General features: G+C 34.7%; 1 protein-coding gene across 1 annotated transcript in view; it reads right to left on the reverse strand.

Moving 5' to 3' along the window:
- The window catches only part of CNGB3 (cyclic nucleotide gated channel subunit beta 3), a 133,560-nt gene that overhangs the window by 55,561 nt on the left and 59,289 nt on the right, over positions 1–18,710 (reverse strand). Inside the window, exons 7-10 of the mRNA XM_026495793.1 lie at positions 17,639–17,689; positions 12,442–12,528; positions 8,606–8,670; positions 7,742–7,864 (exon numbers count right to left, since the gene is read on the reverse strand). Of these exons, the coding sequence (XP_026351578.1) occupies positions 7,742–7,864; positions 8,606–8,670; positions 12,442–12,528; positions 17,639–17,689 (326 nt within the window). The remainder of the gene's footprint in view (positions 1–7,741; positions 7,865–8,605; positions 8,671–12,441; positions 12,529–17,638; positions 17,690–18,710) is intronic.

The raw sequence follows: 18,710 nt of genomic DNA on the forward strand, positions 1-18,710 counted from the left end.
TTTTTGTGCATGATGAGGTATACTACTTGATATATTCCATATAACTCTGATAACAGGGCCTGAATCAGGCATTCCTACTGAATCGTTAAAGAAAAATTTGCTGTACATACACAACATCTCCATATATTGTTGCAGGGAGGCACTGGACTTAGTGGGTTCCAACTAGCAATTCTAGTTTCTAGGGTAGACAGAAAAACAGTACTTTTTTACAGAATTCTGGCCCTGGTCTGGCTTTTATTTATTGTCTAGGTGTGCCACGTAAATATTTGCACTTCAAGTAATTATGTATTAGTCTTTGAACAAGGGTGGTCTTTTTCTTGTGAAAAAGTTTAGTTTTCAGATCTTCAAACAGTAGGGAGTTGGAGGCTTACAAAGAATCAAACTATAGTTAAAGTCAATATTCAAAAACAGATCTAGAAAGAAATCACTATTTTGAAATTCAATACCTTTTGAAGGACATGAGTTTTTTTTTTTTTAACCTGGTAGATATAGGAACAGAAAAATAATTAACTCTTTGGGAAGGTTTGAAACCACTGTGCCAAGAGAATAAAAATATTACCACTCTGTAATTTTTTCTGGCAGATTTCTTTGGACTTGCTAATATTATAGTGAACTGATGTCAAAGAGAACCACCTTGAAGAAGTATAGAATTAATTTTATGGATTGCATTTTAACTTTTCGAATTCCAATTTATAATTTCCTATTACCTGATTTAGTTTGGTCACAGGTCTAGGACCTGTGGGTCTCTTTAAATTACGGAAATATATTGAACACAATACTAACCAAGAGTGGGACAGGGACTAGACTCTCTCCCTACATGGCTAACTCCATCACAAATGTTGCGTTACTGTCTCCTTCAAAGTCACTGCAGTGTTAGCAGGAACAAATATGAATTACTTTCTCTCATTTTCGAATATATGGATGTTAGAAAATAACAATCAAATGTGAAATATAGGCATTGATCATTTGAATCTGAAGGGTTAGCCTTGAACTATTTTTTTGTGTACAAAATAGTCTGCTATGTTAATTGGAAGTTTTCTGCCCTAATGCTTTGAGGTTTGTTTTTGGATCTTTTTTCAGTCATGTCTTATACACTCAGACATGCACAACCAAAGGTAAGATTTGCAATTTAGTTAGATGGCATCTTATTGATTTTTCTAGGATTAGCTTAATTAGTCAAGTGTGTCCACCTCTATTATTAACAGGCCAGGCAGATAGATCTTTTCAAGGAGATTCTATCTGGCAGATTTAATACATGAAGTATCTAACTGTATATATACAGTTCCAAGTTAGAGCAGTAAGGCAGAATTTGACATAAAACCATAAAAAACATTTAGTGTGAAAATAGAAATTCTTCTGTGAAACAAACAGGACATGAAACTTTCCCCCAAACATTTTTTAATAAAAAATTTCAAACAGAAGAATTGAAAGAACTTTATAGTGAACACCCATCTTCTATAGTGAACACGTAGATTCTACTATGAAAATTTTACTCTACCTACGTTGTCACATATCCCTCCAATTTTCCATTCAGCAATCCATCTTATTTTCTTTTATGCCTTATTTTTTGGATACATTTCAAAGTAATTTGCAGATAGTAAGGCACTTCCTTCTAAATACATTGCTTCAGAATAAACATAGTAACCATAGTTCAATATTTGTATAGAGTTATTTTTAAATTTCAAAAATACAATAAAAGCACAAAATCTTAAGTATATTATTTGATGAATTTTGAGAAATGTATATATCTGTGTAACCCAAACACTTATCTAGATAGAGAACATTTCCATCTCTCTAGAAAGTTCCCTCATTCCTTTTCCCAGAGGCAACCACTCTTCTGACGTTTCTACCAGAGATGAGTTTTGCCTGTTTTAGAATTTCACATAAATGAAATCATACCATAGGTACACTTTTCTGTAAGATGTCTTTCACTCAGAATAATGATTTTGAAATTTATTCATGTTGTTGTGTGTAAGAGCAGTTTTTGCTTTTTTACTGCTGAGTGGAATCCATTGCATGAATATAGCACAGTTTGTTTTTTCTCCTATGTATGAACACCAAGCCGTCTCAAGTTTTTAGTTGTTATGAATAAACATTCTTGAATGTACTTATATAAGTTTTTAATAGACATATATTTTTATTTTTCTTGGGTAAATATTTAGGTTTGACTTTGTTTGTAACATGGTTTTTTTTTCAAGTTTTTATTTAAATTCCAGTTAGTTAACATACAGCATAGCATTAGTTTCAGGTGTAGAATCTACTGACTTATCATGCAACATGTAAGTTGTATGTTTAATTGTAAAAGAAACTGTCAGATCTTTTCCTAAAATGGTTTTCATTTTGCATTCCCTCCAACAATGTATGAGAGTTCCAGTTGCTTCATGTTCTTACTCTAACACTTGATTTTTAGCCATTGTGGTGGATGTACAGTGGGACATGCAACTTTTTAAAGTATCTAATTTAATAGTTTGTGTATGGACCTTCTTAACTACTGCTATCCACCTTAGTCCCACATTTCTATAAATTTGTCACTGGAGGTACTGGCTATCAGGGAGAATGGTCTCAGTAGAAGGTAAGTTCCACAAAGACAGGTATTTGTGGACCCGGCACAATAGGAATTTAATAATACTTATTGAATGATATGAAAGAAGAAGTGAATGGTTATGCACACCTAGACTTACTGAAATAAGAACATTGGAAGAGTGCATCTGTGAGCACATCTGTGGAGTCTCCTTGCAGACTCCTCCCTGTTGTGCTGCCAGAAGCCTTTCATCTCCTTTCTGGTCCACTGAACTCACTGCTGTTCTGGTGTGTTTTGTTATACCCAAAGGGTGTGTAGTGTCTAGTGTAAAGACTTCTCTTTTCTTTCCTTTCTTCCTCCCTCCCTCCCCTTTTCTTCCTTTCTTCCTTTCTCCCTCTATTCAGTTCTTTTTCTTTCTTTCTTTCTTTCTTTCTTTCTTTCTTTCTTTCTTTCTTTCTCTCTCTCTCTCTCTTTCTTTCTTCTTTCCTTTTCTTCTCTTTTCTTCTCTTTCTTCCTCCTTCTGCCAATACCTTGGTCTCATCATTTTCATGTGTAGAATGAAGGGGGGTAAGTTGTCCTAAATTTCCCTAACATTCAGGTATAGTAATTTTGATTCCTTCCTCACCCTGTCTAAAGCACTGATTCCCATGACAGCTTTGCTTACTTTTTTTTACTCTTTCATTTGAAGATCTGTATGTTAGGGATTGGGGCTAAGGATTTGTTAAGACATTTGTGGACATTGGGAACTTTACGTCCATAAATAAGTAACTGTGGTATATATGGACAAAGAACAAAGGTATGTTGGGGATATTTCTGGGTACCAAATAACCTTAACTACTTATGTTTTTCTTTTGAGCCAAGCCTTCTCCTTCTTTGTCAAATTTCGCAGTTGAATAAAGGATGCCATCTATTCAATATAAAAGAAAATGACTCCTTGTCTTCTATTAAAGTGAACAGATATTGTTATTCTGGTGAGGATTAATGGAATAGCATTAAATTTGACTCTTATTTTAAATGTTCACAATACTCCACTTATGACCCACAATTTGCTGCCTAATTCTAATGAGGCAAAGTATATAAGTGCAGTGACCTCATAAGCAACCTTCACTTTATAGATCATCAGACACCATCACAAGGGTTAAGTAAAAAACACTTTGGGCTTATGAAGTCAAAGAGTAATATGAAGTAATAGAAGGGGCATAGTAATAGAAGGTGGTGTTTAAAAACTTTGAGGAAAAGTAAGTATAACTGTCATATGCAAATTATCTTAAAATATATAAAAATGCTGCTTAAATAAATATGTATAAAACATATATAATATATATAAAAAGGCAATTTCTTTGTAAGAATAGCAACCTGTGCCCCTGACAGCTGGTAATAGGATTATCCTTAGGTTTTGAATGAGACACCTTCTGTCTCAATGAGCAGAGCACAGCCATGGAGTAATTCTTATCTTTATAATCAGAGAATGTGGGCTGTATGATACCAATGCTGTGAAATGTATTGAAACTTGACTTTTGGCAAGAAAATAACCACTTTTTATAATTTTCCATGAGTGATTAAAAAGAGTGGGTGGCTTCTAATTCTTGGGTGCAAGGTGCTATTTTTATCTGTTAAATCAAGCTTGTTTTAAAAAGTTACTGCAAACAAAAACCAAAACAAAACTAAAAGGCAACCTTTGGAATGAGAAAAGGTATATGCAAATTACATATCTGATAAAGAGTTAGTATCCAAAGTCTATAAAGAACTTATCAAACTTGACACTCAAAAACAAATAATCCATTTAAGAAATGGGCAGAAGACGTGAATAGGTGTTTATCCAAAGGAGACATCCAGATGGTCAACAGACATGTAAAGAGATGCTCAACATCACTCATCATCAGGGAAATACAAATCAAAACTATAATGAGATACCAGCTCACACCTGTCAAAATGGCTAAAATTAACAACACAGGAAACAACGGATGTTGGCAAGGTTGCAGAGAAAAGGGAACCCTCTTACACTTTTGGTGGGAATGCAAACTGGTGCAGCCATTCTGGAACACAGCATGGAGAGGTTCCTCAAAAAGTTAAATGCAGAACTACACTCCAATCTAGCAATTGCATTACCAGGTATTACCCAAAGTTTACAAAAATACTGATTTGAAGGGGCATGTACACCCCGATGTTTATATGTTTACAACAGCATTATCAACAATAGCCAAATTATGGGAAGTGCCCAGATGTCCATCGACTGATAAATGGATAAAGAAGAAGTGTTACATAGACATACACATATATATAATGAATAACCTTAACTACAATATATATATGAATATTATATGAATATATATGAATATTACTCAGCCATGAAAAAGAATGAAATCTTGCCATTTGCAATGACGTGGTTGGAGCTAGAATGTATTATGCTAAGCAAAATAAGTCAGTCAGAAAAGGCAAATACCATGTGGAAATTAAGAAACAAAATAGGTGAACATAGGCGACAAAAGAGAGAGAGAGGCAAACCATAAAAGAGACTCTTAACTACAGAGAACAAACTGGGGGGTGGGGTGGGCAAGAGGATGGGTTAAATGGGTGATGAGTATTAAGGAGGACACTTGTGATGAGCACTGGGTGTTATATGTAAGTGATGAATCACTGAATTCTACTCCTGATACTAATAGAACACTATATGTGAACTGACTAGAATTTAAATAAAAACTAGAAACATAAATCAAGTTTGTTAATTGGGTTCTCAAATCTTTTATAGCTCCAGTAAGTGTTTTGGTGGCTTTGTCAATCAATAGTTGTGAGTTGATATCTCACACTTTGATGGTGTATTTGTCAATTTCTCTTCTTTTAATTAATTTTTGCTTTATGACTGTCTCTGACTTATTATAAGTATTTTATTAGTGCATACACATTTAGAATTGGGATATACTGATGGTGAATTGAAACTTTTACCATTATATGGTGATCTTCTTTTTATCTACAATAATTTTTGTTTTAAAATTTGACTAATATTAATTGACAATCTCTTTAAATTGGTGAATTTAGTCCATACTAATTAATTGTGCTTATTGATATATTTTAAGTTGTTTCTACTATCTTATTTTGTGCTTTCAATTTGTCTTCCCTTTCTGTTTTCTATTTTCTAGATTTCTCCCCATAACTTCTTTTCTTTTTTTTTTAACTTTTTTTTTTTGCTTTTTTTGGACTGGTTGAATTTTTTTTTTTTAATTTTAGTTTTCTCATTCTTCTTCTTTTTTTTTTCTCCTGCTGAGTAAGAAGTTATCTTCTTTATTTCTGTTCCTTAGTGGCTATTGCATGACTCTGCTCCAGCTTTAGTATACACATTTGTCTTTTTAGAGTTTGGAAACTCTTTTTACTTTCTAGAGAATTCAGTAATCATTGAAAACTACTTTATTGTAATTTATTTAGAAATGTATGACAAGTCATTTTATGACAAAAATTACGAGTAATTTATTTTGTACTTTAGAGTTGGGGCACTTTGAATATCTGGTCTTCATTAGAGTGGGAATTAGAAGTCTAAAATATAAGCACACGTTAGCTTAAGTTTCTTAGGGGTTGAAGCTAATTTCTTTTTTTCTTGTTATAACACAGATCTGATCATTCCTTCCTTTTTTCCTTACTCTCTTGCTCTCTTTCTTCCTGTCTTCTTTGAATAAGTAACATATATTAAGTGTCTTTTATATAATTAGCAATGTTCTAGGCCCTGGGAACAAGATATATTCTCCAGAAATGCTCTAGAGAGGCATCAGGTGTGAACAGAGAAGTAGCTCCACTTTTTCTGGAAGGCATTTTGATGCAACCCTATTATTTTGCTAATTTGATAAGAACGGTCATCAGACTGAGGCATCTAATGATGTTCGATTACATGCTCACTTTTAGACATTATTTAATATAGTGGGTGCCTCACTCAGTTTTCTATATCAATTAATTATTTATGCCAAACTAAATATATGCTTAAGTTAATACACATTCTAAAGGGAATTACTTATAGATTTGGTTATAAACTTTCCAGGAATAGGGGCGCCTGGGTGGCTCAGTTGTTAAGTGTCTGCCTTTGGCTCAGGGAATGATCCCGGGGTCTTGGGATCAAGCCCTGCATCAGGCTCCCTCTTCTGCTGGGAGCCTGTTTCTTCCTCTCCCACTCCCCCTGTTTGTGTTCCCTCTCTTGCTGGCTGTCTCTCTCTGTCAAATAAATAAATAAAATCTTAAAAAAAAAAAAGCCTCTCACCAATTAAAAAAAATTTTTTTCCAGGAATAGATATCCTGTGTGTGTGTACGTATATGTGCATGTTTTCCCAATCAGTGGGTCTTCTGACTTCAAATTTCTAAAATCAGTTCTGGTTAAAAGTTCAAAAAATGTTGTTATAATCCCTCACACACATCCTGCTCACTCTAGGTAGTGTGTAATTTTGTGATGTATTTTCACTCTCTTTGCTCTATCCTTTAATTGCTTTCCTTCCCAAGGCTACAGTGAGTTGCTCTTCAAAGTCATGCTGGGACCTGCCCTTTTCCATTAAGGACATTGGCTTATAATACGCTCAATGTCATTTCATTGGGGCAGAAAGTTAGGGGAGTCTACTTTATGCCAGGCCCTTGTATCTACCAAAAGGAAATCTCACTATTAAATAACCCAGTTGCTATTATTGAGTCACAATTCTACTGCTCTAAATTTTTCAAATGATTTCTTTTATTCCTGTGATACTTGCATATCTAATTGTCAAGTTTAAGTTATGATTCTTGTTACTCTGTAAGTGTTTAATTGAGTTAGTGGTTATAGCTGACTCATAAACCCATAAAACCCTTCAGTGGTAAACTAATTAACTACTGCACCTGCCCTCCAAATAATTAACATTGTTCATTACTAACAATCAGTGTTGGAGTTATTAAAAGTTACCTTACCACTCAGTTGTCTAAAGCAGATGCTTTCAAACATTTTTGATCATAATCCAGAGCAAGAAATACATTTCTTAAGTCAATCCAGGATACACACACACATACACATCTACTAGGTATGACAGACTGATATTTTCTATTCTATTCTCTTTTACTTCACTCTCTTTCACTTAAAAACAAACTGATCTACTAAAAACGTTTTCTGGCCATTAATGGGTTGTGACTTACAGTTTCAAAACTCTGGCTTAAGAAAACCCACACACTGAACAAAAGTTAAGAAGAATCCATAAAGATTTCCTTCAAATTAAAACTTACTTGTTTCCTTCACCATTATACACCCATTTGGTAGTTCCAATTCCTTCATAGTCGGAAGCCCAGTAATAAATACAGGCATTAATGTGCAGAGTAAACAGCAAGTATCCAGTTGTTCGAATGACTCTGCCAAGGAGAATAAATGCAAAGTAGGGATTCATGTTGTTTCTGGAATACAGCCTATTTTAACATTTTCTTTTCCTTAAAGTCTCCACTGAATCTCCTTGCTTTAAATTTGTGAACTGTTAACTCTCATTAGTACAGTATAAAATGATGGTGCCATTGCATGTTTTCTAACTGCAGTGTCTTGACTGGGACTGACAGAGTGTAAAAAAAAAAACCTTCCTCTCTTTTCACAGATGGTATGAATCAACCCCCTGAAAGACATGCCTCAGGCGTCACCTCTCCACTTTGAGTCCCATAAAATACGCTACACTGATTTAACTGGGTATCTCTGAAAAGCTCATGGGACTTTATGCTACGATTAATAGTGACTAGAAGTCTCTGTGCAAGTGAAGCTCAGGACAGCAAATGAATGAAATTCGGATTAGAATGAATTGTCATGAGAGAGATGCAAAGTCAGCCTGTGAAGGAGCATGCTTATCTGTACTTGTTCTGACTGGAGCAGGTAATACATTCTATTTTTAGTTCTGGGTTCTTCTAAAATCTAATATGATTTTCATACTTTTATCTCACTTCAAAATATTCAAGTCTGTTTTAGAACATAAGCCTGTATTTTACATAGCCAAAATTCTGAGGTTATTCTGTTTTCTTTGGCAGGGATATCATATTCTTTTCAAATGCTGGCTAAACTATGGTGCCATTGCTTTCTCTGCCACCCCCAGAAGTATACTGAGTTTACTTTACCTGTAGATATATGCTTTGTCCATTATAGACTCTAGGTGATGATTAAACTCAAAAAATGAAGTGTACTATGTAGAAAACAAACAAAAGAAATCCAAAAGTGTGTTAGTTTTAAATACATCTATTTAAATAAAACTATATAAAATAAATTTTATTCGTTACTGAAAATAATTCATTAGTTTCTAAAACAAACAAACAAACAAACAAACAAACAAACAAACTAGGGTCTGTTTAGTCTTATTTTCCTCTGCCCAGTACATTTTAGAATGGTGTCAAACTCCCAGGGCTTCTTGCTTTATTTTATTTCTACTCTCTAGTTATAGTCTTGTTTGTAATGCTTGTTGAAAATCAAGCCTAAAAACACTTCTTCCCTTTTTCTTTTTAAAGCATCTAGTAGAATCTTATTTTACAATAATTAAAATTGCATTCCACCCAAGACATAAGTAAAATAGGAAAAGTATAATATAATCCATTGAAGTTATAAATAAGTGTTAAGTCCTATTGCTCAACACTAGCTTTATTTTTTTAAAAGATTTTATTTATTCATTTGACAGAGAGAGAGACAGCCAGCGAGAGAGCGAACACAGGCAGGGGGAGCAGGAGAGGAAGAAGCAGGCTCTCAGCGGAGAAGCCCGATGTGGGGCTCGATCCCAGGATTCCAGGACCACGCCCTGAGCTGAAGGCAGATGCTTAACGACTGAGCCACCCAGGCGCCCCAATATTAGCTTTATTTTTAAGCAAGTTGCATTAAATGTGTATTTATTTCAACAAAATTTAAAGTCCGGTAATATTAGCAGTAGTTAGCTATTCTTGACCTTGTTGAAAGAGATACAATGAGTTTATATGCATCTAATCCAGAGTTGCTATTTCCCTTAAGGGCTTTTCCTGCTTACATCTATTTCTATCTTAGTTCCTACAACCTACATGCACTTCCACCCCCACTTCCTCTTTCATTACTGTATGTAGTCTAAGACAAGAGTAAGAGCATGAAATTCAGAGCCAAATGCCAATCTCACCTCTGCCATTTACTAATTGTGCAACTTTGGAAAAGTCACTAACTATATCTGTACCTTGATTTCCTCATCTGTAAAATGAGAACAGTAAGAGAACATGCCTCCTAAAGGAGTTGTGTCCATACAAGAATTAGTATATTTAATTATTTAATGTGCTTAGACTCAAAGAATCTTACAGATATGAAGGACTATTGAAGATTATTTAGTTCACAGTTTATTTACTTCAAAATTCATCCATTGTAAATATGTCTGTAATAGAACATTTGAAATTAAAAAAAATTTAATAGTAATCACTATTTACCTAGAAATATACACAAATTATTTGTTTTTCCAGAATTCCTAAGGAGGAAAAATCCCTCAAATGTTCAGATTGAGATAATTTCAATTTGTAGTGATTTGTTTATTGTGTTTTTTTTAATTATCTAATTACTTCAGAGAGAGAGAGGCAGAGAGAGATCAAGCATGAGTGGGGGGGAAGAGCAGAGGGAGAGAATCTCAAGCAGAATCCCCGCTGAGTGAGAAGCCTGACATGGGGCTCCATCTCATGACTCATGAGATCAATGACCTGTGCCAAAATCAAGACTCAGATGCTTAGGGACGCCTAGGTGGCTCAGTCAGTTAAGCGTCTGTCTGCCTTCGACTCAGGTCATGATCCCAGGCTCCTGGGATCAAGTCCCACATTGGGCTCTTTCCTCAGCTTGGAGCCTGCTTGTCCCTCTGCCCCTCCCCCCACTTGTGCTCGCTCACACTCTCTCTCTCTGACAAATAAATAAAATATTTAAAAAAATAATAATACTACCTTAAAAAAAAAGAGTTGGATGCTTAGCAGACTGAGCTACCCAGGTGCCTCTTATCGTGCTCTTAATAGAAATTTGCACAAAGGTGTTTCTAAGTTTGGCTTAAGTGTTCACTGTAGAGCAAATTTATATTTTTAATTTGTTTTCTCATATACAATTTGGAGACAGATAAATGAAAATTTTCCTAGAGAACTGTGCATTAAAATGACACACTTACATGTGAAATGACTGGACTATGGGGCTATGAAAACAAGATCAATGTTGACTTTCAGGATATTCTATATTTAAAAAAGCTACTGAATATAGAGAGTCTTCGGACACCTTAGAGATATAGAGAGGAGGTGTGAAGAGTTGGCGTTTTGTAAGTTTTTATTATAATGCCAAACAAACTCCCAAATCTATAGGAACCTGAGTCTTCCTGGAAAGTTGGTTATCTCTGAGCAGGAACCTCTGAAAACTTTTCATGTGAGACTATTAATTTGATGAGGGATGGCCTACAGACTAAGCTGCTTGGAAAGTTAAGTTCTGCTCCAATTTAGACTCACATTCCAAGGGCAAACCAGAAGTCTCTAGAGTTGTCTTAAGTGTGTGAAAATATAGGGTAAAGTCCCTTTGAACTTGAAAAAACCGTGGGCATGGAACGAAAGCCCCTTCGGCTTGAGGTTTATTTGCCAATCTGATTATAGTAAAGAATTGGAAGTCAGAAAAATATGTGATAGAATGCACATTTTTCCACCCTGTTCTCATTTTCCTCATCTCTAAAATGAAGTTATTTAAAGGAATAAATGAAATTATAAATATTAAGTTTAACAAAGTATGCAGCCCCAAGTACATATCCAACAAAAGAGCAGTTGCCTTTTTTTTTTTTTTTTTTTGGTTGCTGCTATTTTTGCTGTTGTCAGGTTCCACTGTGTCTCCAGGTTATGTTGTGTTGTCTTCCCAATGTGTGAGAGAGATAGCCACCTAAAATTTATAAAATTTTTGGTGTTCCTTTTACAAAGTTGTCTTTGGAAATACGTTATTGTTGTTATTGTTAAAGACAGTGAAATTTCACGTCCTGACTGTCCTCAGGTTTGTTTTAGGTGCCAGATGAAGCTATGAGTTATAAAATGTACTGTCTTAGAATCTTTTTGAATAGGTAATGCCTTCACATAGTTCAAAAACAATAGGAAATATATGCCTTTAAAAGTCTTGCTCCCACTCCTGCCCATATTCTGATTTTCCCTCCTGTCACCCATCCCCACCTTTGTTAACCATTTTTATTAAAATTTTTTGGTAATTTTCCATTGTTTATGTAAATACAAAGACATGGAATATTTTCCCCTTTGTGTTATACAGAAGTTAGTATTGTTTGTATAAACTATTCTGTAATTAGCTTTTTTTTTAATTAGCAATTTATCTTAAAGGTCTTCTTGTTTGGTTCATAGAAAGTTCATAGAAAACTTCCTTTTTATTTATTAATTTCTTGTGTTACAAAGTTTTCTATCATATAGATGTCCTGCAATTAGTTTAACTAGCTCCCTGTTGGTGGATATTTGAGTTGTATCCAAATATGTAAATAATTTTGTTATGTAAAAGTTTTTGCAGCTTTTTTTTAGAATTATAGAATTTTAGATGAGTAAGATAACTTAGAGGTAATCAACTCTAACTTTCGTTTTATTGCCTGTGTTCCAAGCATTCAGTGACTGTCTAATGAAAAAGGACAAATGGGAAAGAATATGATTATGAAAGATCACTATGTAAGATTATGAAAGATTCACTTGTGATTATAGTTGTATTTAGAAGTATAAAGGCATTGCTATATTAGATTATAAAAATATCTCTTGTGAGATATAGAATAAAACAATCAAGAGCAACTTCCATCAGTAGAAACAATGATGTTTTCTCTTTTTTAAAAAAATTCATAGTATTGATGAGGGCAGAAAAATGGACAGTTTGGAAAAAATTAAAATATTATACTTTTAGGACATTTTACATCATTTCAAGATTTCTGTTATTATAAAAAGAAAATTAAATATAGTTATCTTACCTTTAATATCCTATTTGTCCTAAATATTGGATTAAACCCAAAGAAGAGGTAGAAAACATCAAATGGCATTACTGATGCAACATCCAACTGTTGGAAAAACACATTCACAATCATATTGTGCTTATGTGCTTCTTTGGACATGGATTGACTTATACCAATGCATACATAAGCTGACCAGGCACCATGAATTATTTGTTGTTTAATATAAAATTGCCTTCAGTAGTATGTCTGTTGCCACTGAAAGGTATATTCACACCATGAAAATAAGAAAAATATTTTATAGGCTTCTTCCAACGTACTTCATTTTTACCTTGATGCATCTGAGCTCTCTTTAGGCAATGCATTTTCTGTAATTTTTGTTGAGTTGTCACATACGCTTCAGAGATGGCATGGCTACTAATGTTAAAATACATTTTAATAATGTTTAAATACATTTTAAACGTGGTGCTCGTGGACTGAAAGTCAAGTCTACTCTTGATTTTATTTGAGACCATCGCACATTAATTGCAGTTGTATATATATATTTTTAAAGATTTTATTTATTGATTTGACAGAGAGAGAGAGAGAAAGAGAGAGAGAGAGAGTATGCACCCAAGCAGGGAGAGCAGCAGGTAGGGGGAGAGGGAGAAGAAGCCTTCCTGTGGAGCAGGGAGCCCGATTTGTGGCTCGATCCCAGGACCCTGGGATCATGACCTGAGCCAAAGGCAAATGCTTAATTGCTTAACCGACTGAGCCACCCAGGCACCCCACAGTTGTATATTTTTATGGTTCAGCCTATTCTCCAGTATTCAGGGCTGATTATATTGTTGGTGGTTCACCCAGATGCCTCAGTTCTTTCTATTTCTCTCCATTTGGGATGATACTGCTAACAATAAACTGCTATGAAATCTATCTACTAGACACTGTGCAGGCTAAGAGAGAGGAAAGGAATCAGTCCCATTTACAATTAATCAGTAACTCTAATAGGAGAAGGTACTGAAAGTACTATTATAGCTAAAAGAATATTTTAAAATTTGTCATGTATTTAATTATTCTGGTTTTCTGTTACCCAGGTAGTTGTGAAATGGCAGCATCACTTGTATACTTTCTTGATTGCAGTGATGACAGTAAGAAATTCTTTTATGTAAGATAATTATTCATTTTTATTCATTTATTCATTTTCACTAATTTTTACATGGTTTTGAAACATTTAAAAAACATTTAATGTATTTAAGACATTTAAGAGCAGTTAAGAGCTTTCTAAGACCATACGTATTAAAAGGGAAAGTTGAGGTAATTAATTATGTACCAGAATTTCAGAAAATCTTCATGCTATTGAAAAGAAATGAAACTTACGGTTTGAATTAACCATATTGGTTATTATAAACAAAGTCCTTGCTGAAAGTACTGGTTTATAAATTACATCATATCCTCAAACCTCATTAATTTTACCTTACAGATATTGAGTTTGTAACAAGTTAAGAGGTATACAGCACAGTTACTAAAATAAAGTAAGTAAGAGAGCAAGAGCTCTGTTGACTTGTCTAGTGCTACTGTAGTACTCATGTTTTCTGGCTCAAATCAAAATAATCTTTTTTTAATCTTTGAAATAAATTTATTAGAACTAATGTGTCAGAATTGTGGTCTTTTTACTTGTTCTCTATCCAATTGCTCAACTGCCCACTTGAATTCTCTATGCAGTCATTAGTCATGTTTGATATTAACACATTAATGTGTTATTTGTTAGATAAAGATGATTTATTTCTCATCGGATTGTAGAAAATTGAATTAAGTAAGAACTGACCAATACTGAACTCTGGGGGCACCTGGGTGGTGCAGTCGTTAAGCATCTGCCTTTGGCTCAGGGTGTGATCCCAGCGTTCTGGGATCGAGCCCCACATCAGGCTCCTCCGCTAGGGCCCTGCTTCTTCCTCTCCCACTCCCCCTGCTTGTGTTCCCTTTCTTGCTGGCTGTCTCTCTCTGTCAAATAAATAAATAAAAATCTTAAAAAAAATACTGAACTCTGTACAAGGCATTTTGCAAAACATGTTGAGGTTGAAATAGGGTAAAATATTGTTTCTGTCCACAAGAAGTTAACAGTCTAATAGTGGAATAATGGGACACAAAAATAGCTATAATGCAATGTTATAGAGAAGCAGGATGTGCTAAGGGAATTCAAAAAGAGTGACCACAATTAAATAAATGTAAAATTTTATATTTATAAACCCAAATTAAATATATGAGTTAATTTGCACTTGTTCAAATTCAAGAAAGTGATTAAGAGTTTGGAATAAGTTTTGTGACACTTAAAAAGAATAGTCATCCTCTTGTGGAGTTCATCAAAGTAGTGTAGATTATGAATATGTCTAAGTATGTGGCAATTTTTAAAAAGAAAATTAGTTGACGATGAAAACAAATTGAAAGAGATTTTAATCACCATAGATCACCAGTGGGGGACAATTTGGCACCTAACTGCAGCTTTGTATTGTTACACAAAATTTGAGGACACAAAAGTGTTGTTCTTGAAATGAGAGGTAGGAGTTCACCTAGACATATTAGGTAACCTTGGATAACTCCCAAATCTCTGTCTATATCTCAGAGTTAGGAGGAACAAATAAAAGGAACAAATAAAATGCCAGTGGTATTTTAATAGGGATGGCATTGAAAGTGTAAATTGCTGTGGGCAGGATAGACATTTTAACAGTGTTTATTCTTCCAATCCATGAACATGGAATGTTTTTCCATCTTTTTGTGTCTTGCTCAATTTTTTTCGTAAGTGTTCTATAGTTTCTTGAGTATAGATCCTTTACCTCTTTGGTTATGTTTATTCCTAGGTATCTTATGGTGTTTGTTGCTATTGTGAATGGAATAGATTCCTTAATTTCTCTTTCTACAGTTACATTGTTAGTGTATAGAAAAGCTACTGATTTCTGTGCATTGATTTTGTATCCTGCCACATTGCTGAATTGCTGTGTGAGTTCTAGTAATTTGGGGGTGGAATCTTTTGGGTTTTCCACATAAAGTATCATGTCATCTGCAAAGAGGGAGAGTTTGACTTTTTGAAAGGGCCAAAACAAACCAACCTAAAATTTGTATGGAACCAAAAAGACCCTGAATAGCCAAGAGAATGATGAAAAAGAAAAATAAAGCTGGGGGCATCATGTCGCCTGACTTGAAGCTGTATTACAAAGTTGTAATCCTGAAGATAGCATGGTATTGGCACAAAAACAGACACATAGACCAATGGAACAGAACAGAGACTCCAGAAAAGAACCCTCAACTCTATGGTCAACTAAGCTTTGATAAATCAGGAAAAAATACCCAATGGAAAAAAGACAGTCTCTTCAATAAGTGGTGCTGGAAAAATTGGACAGTTACATATAGAAGAATGAAACTGGACTATTCCCTTACACCATACACAAAGATAAACTCAAAATGGATTAAAGACCTCAATGTGAGATAGGAATCCATCAAAATCCCAGAGGAGAAGATAGGCAGTAACCTCTTCGACATCGGCCACGGTAACTTCTTTCAAGACACGTCTCCAAAGACAAGTGAAACAAAAGCAAAAATGAACTTTTGGGACTTCATCAAGATAAAAACTTCTGCACAGTAAAGGAAACTGTCAACAAAACAGAGGCAGCCCACGGAATGGGAGAAGATATTTGCAAATGACATTAGAGATAAAGGGCTGATATCCAAGATATATAAAAAACTTCTCAAACTCAACACTCAAAAAACAAATAACCCAGTCAAAAAATGGGCAGACGACATGAACAGACACTTCTCCAAAAAAGACATACAAATGGCTAACAGACACATGAAAAAATGTTCAACATCACTAGCCATCAGGGAAATGCAAATCAAAACCACAGTGAGATACCACCTTACACCAATTAGAATGGCAAAAATTAACAAAATGGGAAACAACAAATGTTGGTGAGGATGCAGAGAAAGGGTAACCCTCTTACACTGTTGGTGGGAATGCAAGCTGGTACAGCCACTCTGGAAAACAGTATGGAAGTTCCTCAAGATGTTTAAAATAGAGCTACCTTATGACCCAGCAATTGTACTACTAGGTATTTACCCCAAAGATACAGATGTAGTGAAAAGAAGGGGCACATGCACCGCAATGTTCATAGCAGCCATGTCCACAATAGCCAAACTGTGGAAGAAGCCAAGATGCCCTTCAACAGATGAATGGATAAAGAAGATGTGGTATATACAGATGTGGTATATACTGTGATATATACAGTAGAATATTATTCAACCATCAGAAAGGATGAATACCCACCATTTGGATCAACATGGATGGAACTGGAGGGGATTATGCTAAGTGAAGTAAGTCAAGCAGAGAAAGACAATCATCATATGCTTTCACTCATATGTGGAACATAAGCAATAGCATGGAGCACCATAGGGGAAGGCAGGGAAATCTGAAGGGGGAGAAATCAGAGAGGGAGATGAACCATGAGAGACTATGGATCCCGGGAACCAGACTGAGGATTTCAGAGGGGAAGGGGTTGGGCCGAGGGAGCAACAGGGTGATGGGTATTAAGGAGGGCACATGTTGTGATGAGCACCGGGTGTTATACGTAGCTAATGAATCATTAAACACTACATCAAAACTAATGATGTACTATACAGTGGCTAACTGAACATAATAAAAAAATATAAATCTATAGTAATTAAACAAGCAAAAAGGAACAAATGATTATGAATGAAAAAAACATACAATTATATTGCTATTTGAGGAAAGAAAGGTGCCATGTTATTTAAATAATTGCTCCTTTTTGTTTTTTATCTTGTTTATATGAACAAGAAAGAAATAAGAGCAGAAAAAATTTGATAGACTTTATATCATCATGTGGCATGAATTGGAGGCTAGCATTCTGTATGGACAAGACAAAGTATACTCCATACTCCTTTACTGATGTTTTAATCAGAATTTAAATGTGGGCACTAACATTTTGCTGTGCTTGATCAAGATCCATGTGTTGAATTCCACATTTGCACATTCATGGAAGTGTATCATGTAATGTTTGAAAAGCAAAAACTTCAGGCTTGCCTTTGCCTAGTAGAACTTCATTTGTACACTTTTTTTACAAAGGCTATGATTCAAAAAGGAAGCAAATAAAAAAAAGAAATTTATAAATGTGACTTAAAATCAAAATAGTAATGGATTATTTGAACAATTTTGAAACTGTAAGTCACCTACCTGAAACTTTGTAGAACTTCTGTAGTGTCTCTTTAACTCATTTGAATCCACCTGAAATGTTATATTTATATTTTATATTAATTTTACCCAATTTCATCAATTATTTTTCACTTTAATAAATATTTATAGTTATTTCTCTCTACTGGTTTCTTGTAACTTCAGCCAATAAATATGCTCTATCTTCTCATTTCTTTAAACAGAATAAAATCGTCCTTGTTGTTTGTTTTCTTTTTGCTATCGATCTATTATTTGTCATACTCAAGCTTCCTAAGAAAGTTGTCTACATTGCTTTATTCTGAATCCTTCCCTCAGGGGTGCCTGGGTGGCACAGCGGTTAAGCGTCTGCCTTTGGCTCAGGGTGTGATCCCAGCGTTATGGGATCGAGCCCCACATCAGGCTCCTCCGCTATGAGCCTGCTTCTTCCTCTCCCACTCCCCCTGCTTGTGTTCCCTCTCTCGCTGGCTGTCTCTATCTCTGTCAAATAAATAAATAAAATCTTTAAAAAAAAAATGAATCCTTCCCTCATATTTATTCCTCAACCTGTGGCAATTTAGTGGCAATTTGACCTTTGCTCACTTTTCTTATTCCATTAAGACTACCAATGTGAAAGCCACCAACAACCTCCTCATGATCACACCCAAGGAATCCTTTATAGTACTTGGCATTCTTTTATGGCATTCACCATGTTTTGAAATCACATGTACATTTCTTGATTCATTTATTTAAATTCAGTTTATTCCATTAAATGGTAATCTATCTCAGGACAGAGTTGACTTTGCTTAGCAACTGTACATAGTTAGCGGCTAGAATATATTAGGGACCCAATAAATACTTGTTGAGTAGATGAATAGATAAAGGAATAAAGTGATGAATAAAACTTTTTGAAGTGTTAACATTTGGGAGTATATTTGTTCTTGAAACTTTTTCTTTCTAAAGACTCTGAAATGCCATTTTTGGTTTACTTCTTCAGTTCTAACTTTTTGGTGTCCTTTTTTGATTCTAGGGTTAGCTCTTTAAATGTCAACATTCCCCAGGACTCAGCTCTCTTCTCTTCCTCTTTATATTTGCTTCC

Source organism: Ursus arctos, unplaced genomic scaffold (genome assembly GCF_023065955.2).
Source record: "Ursus arctos isolate Adak ecotype North America unplaced genomic scaffold, UrsArc2.0 scaffold_6, whole genome shotgun sequence".
In the NCBI taxonomy this organism is placed as follows: domain Eukaryota; kingdom Metazoa; phylum Chordata; class Mammalia; order Carnivora; family Ursidae; genus Ursus; species Ursus arctos.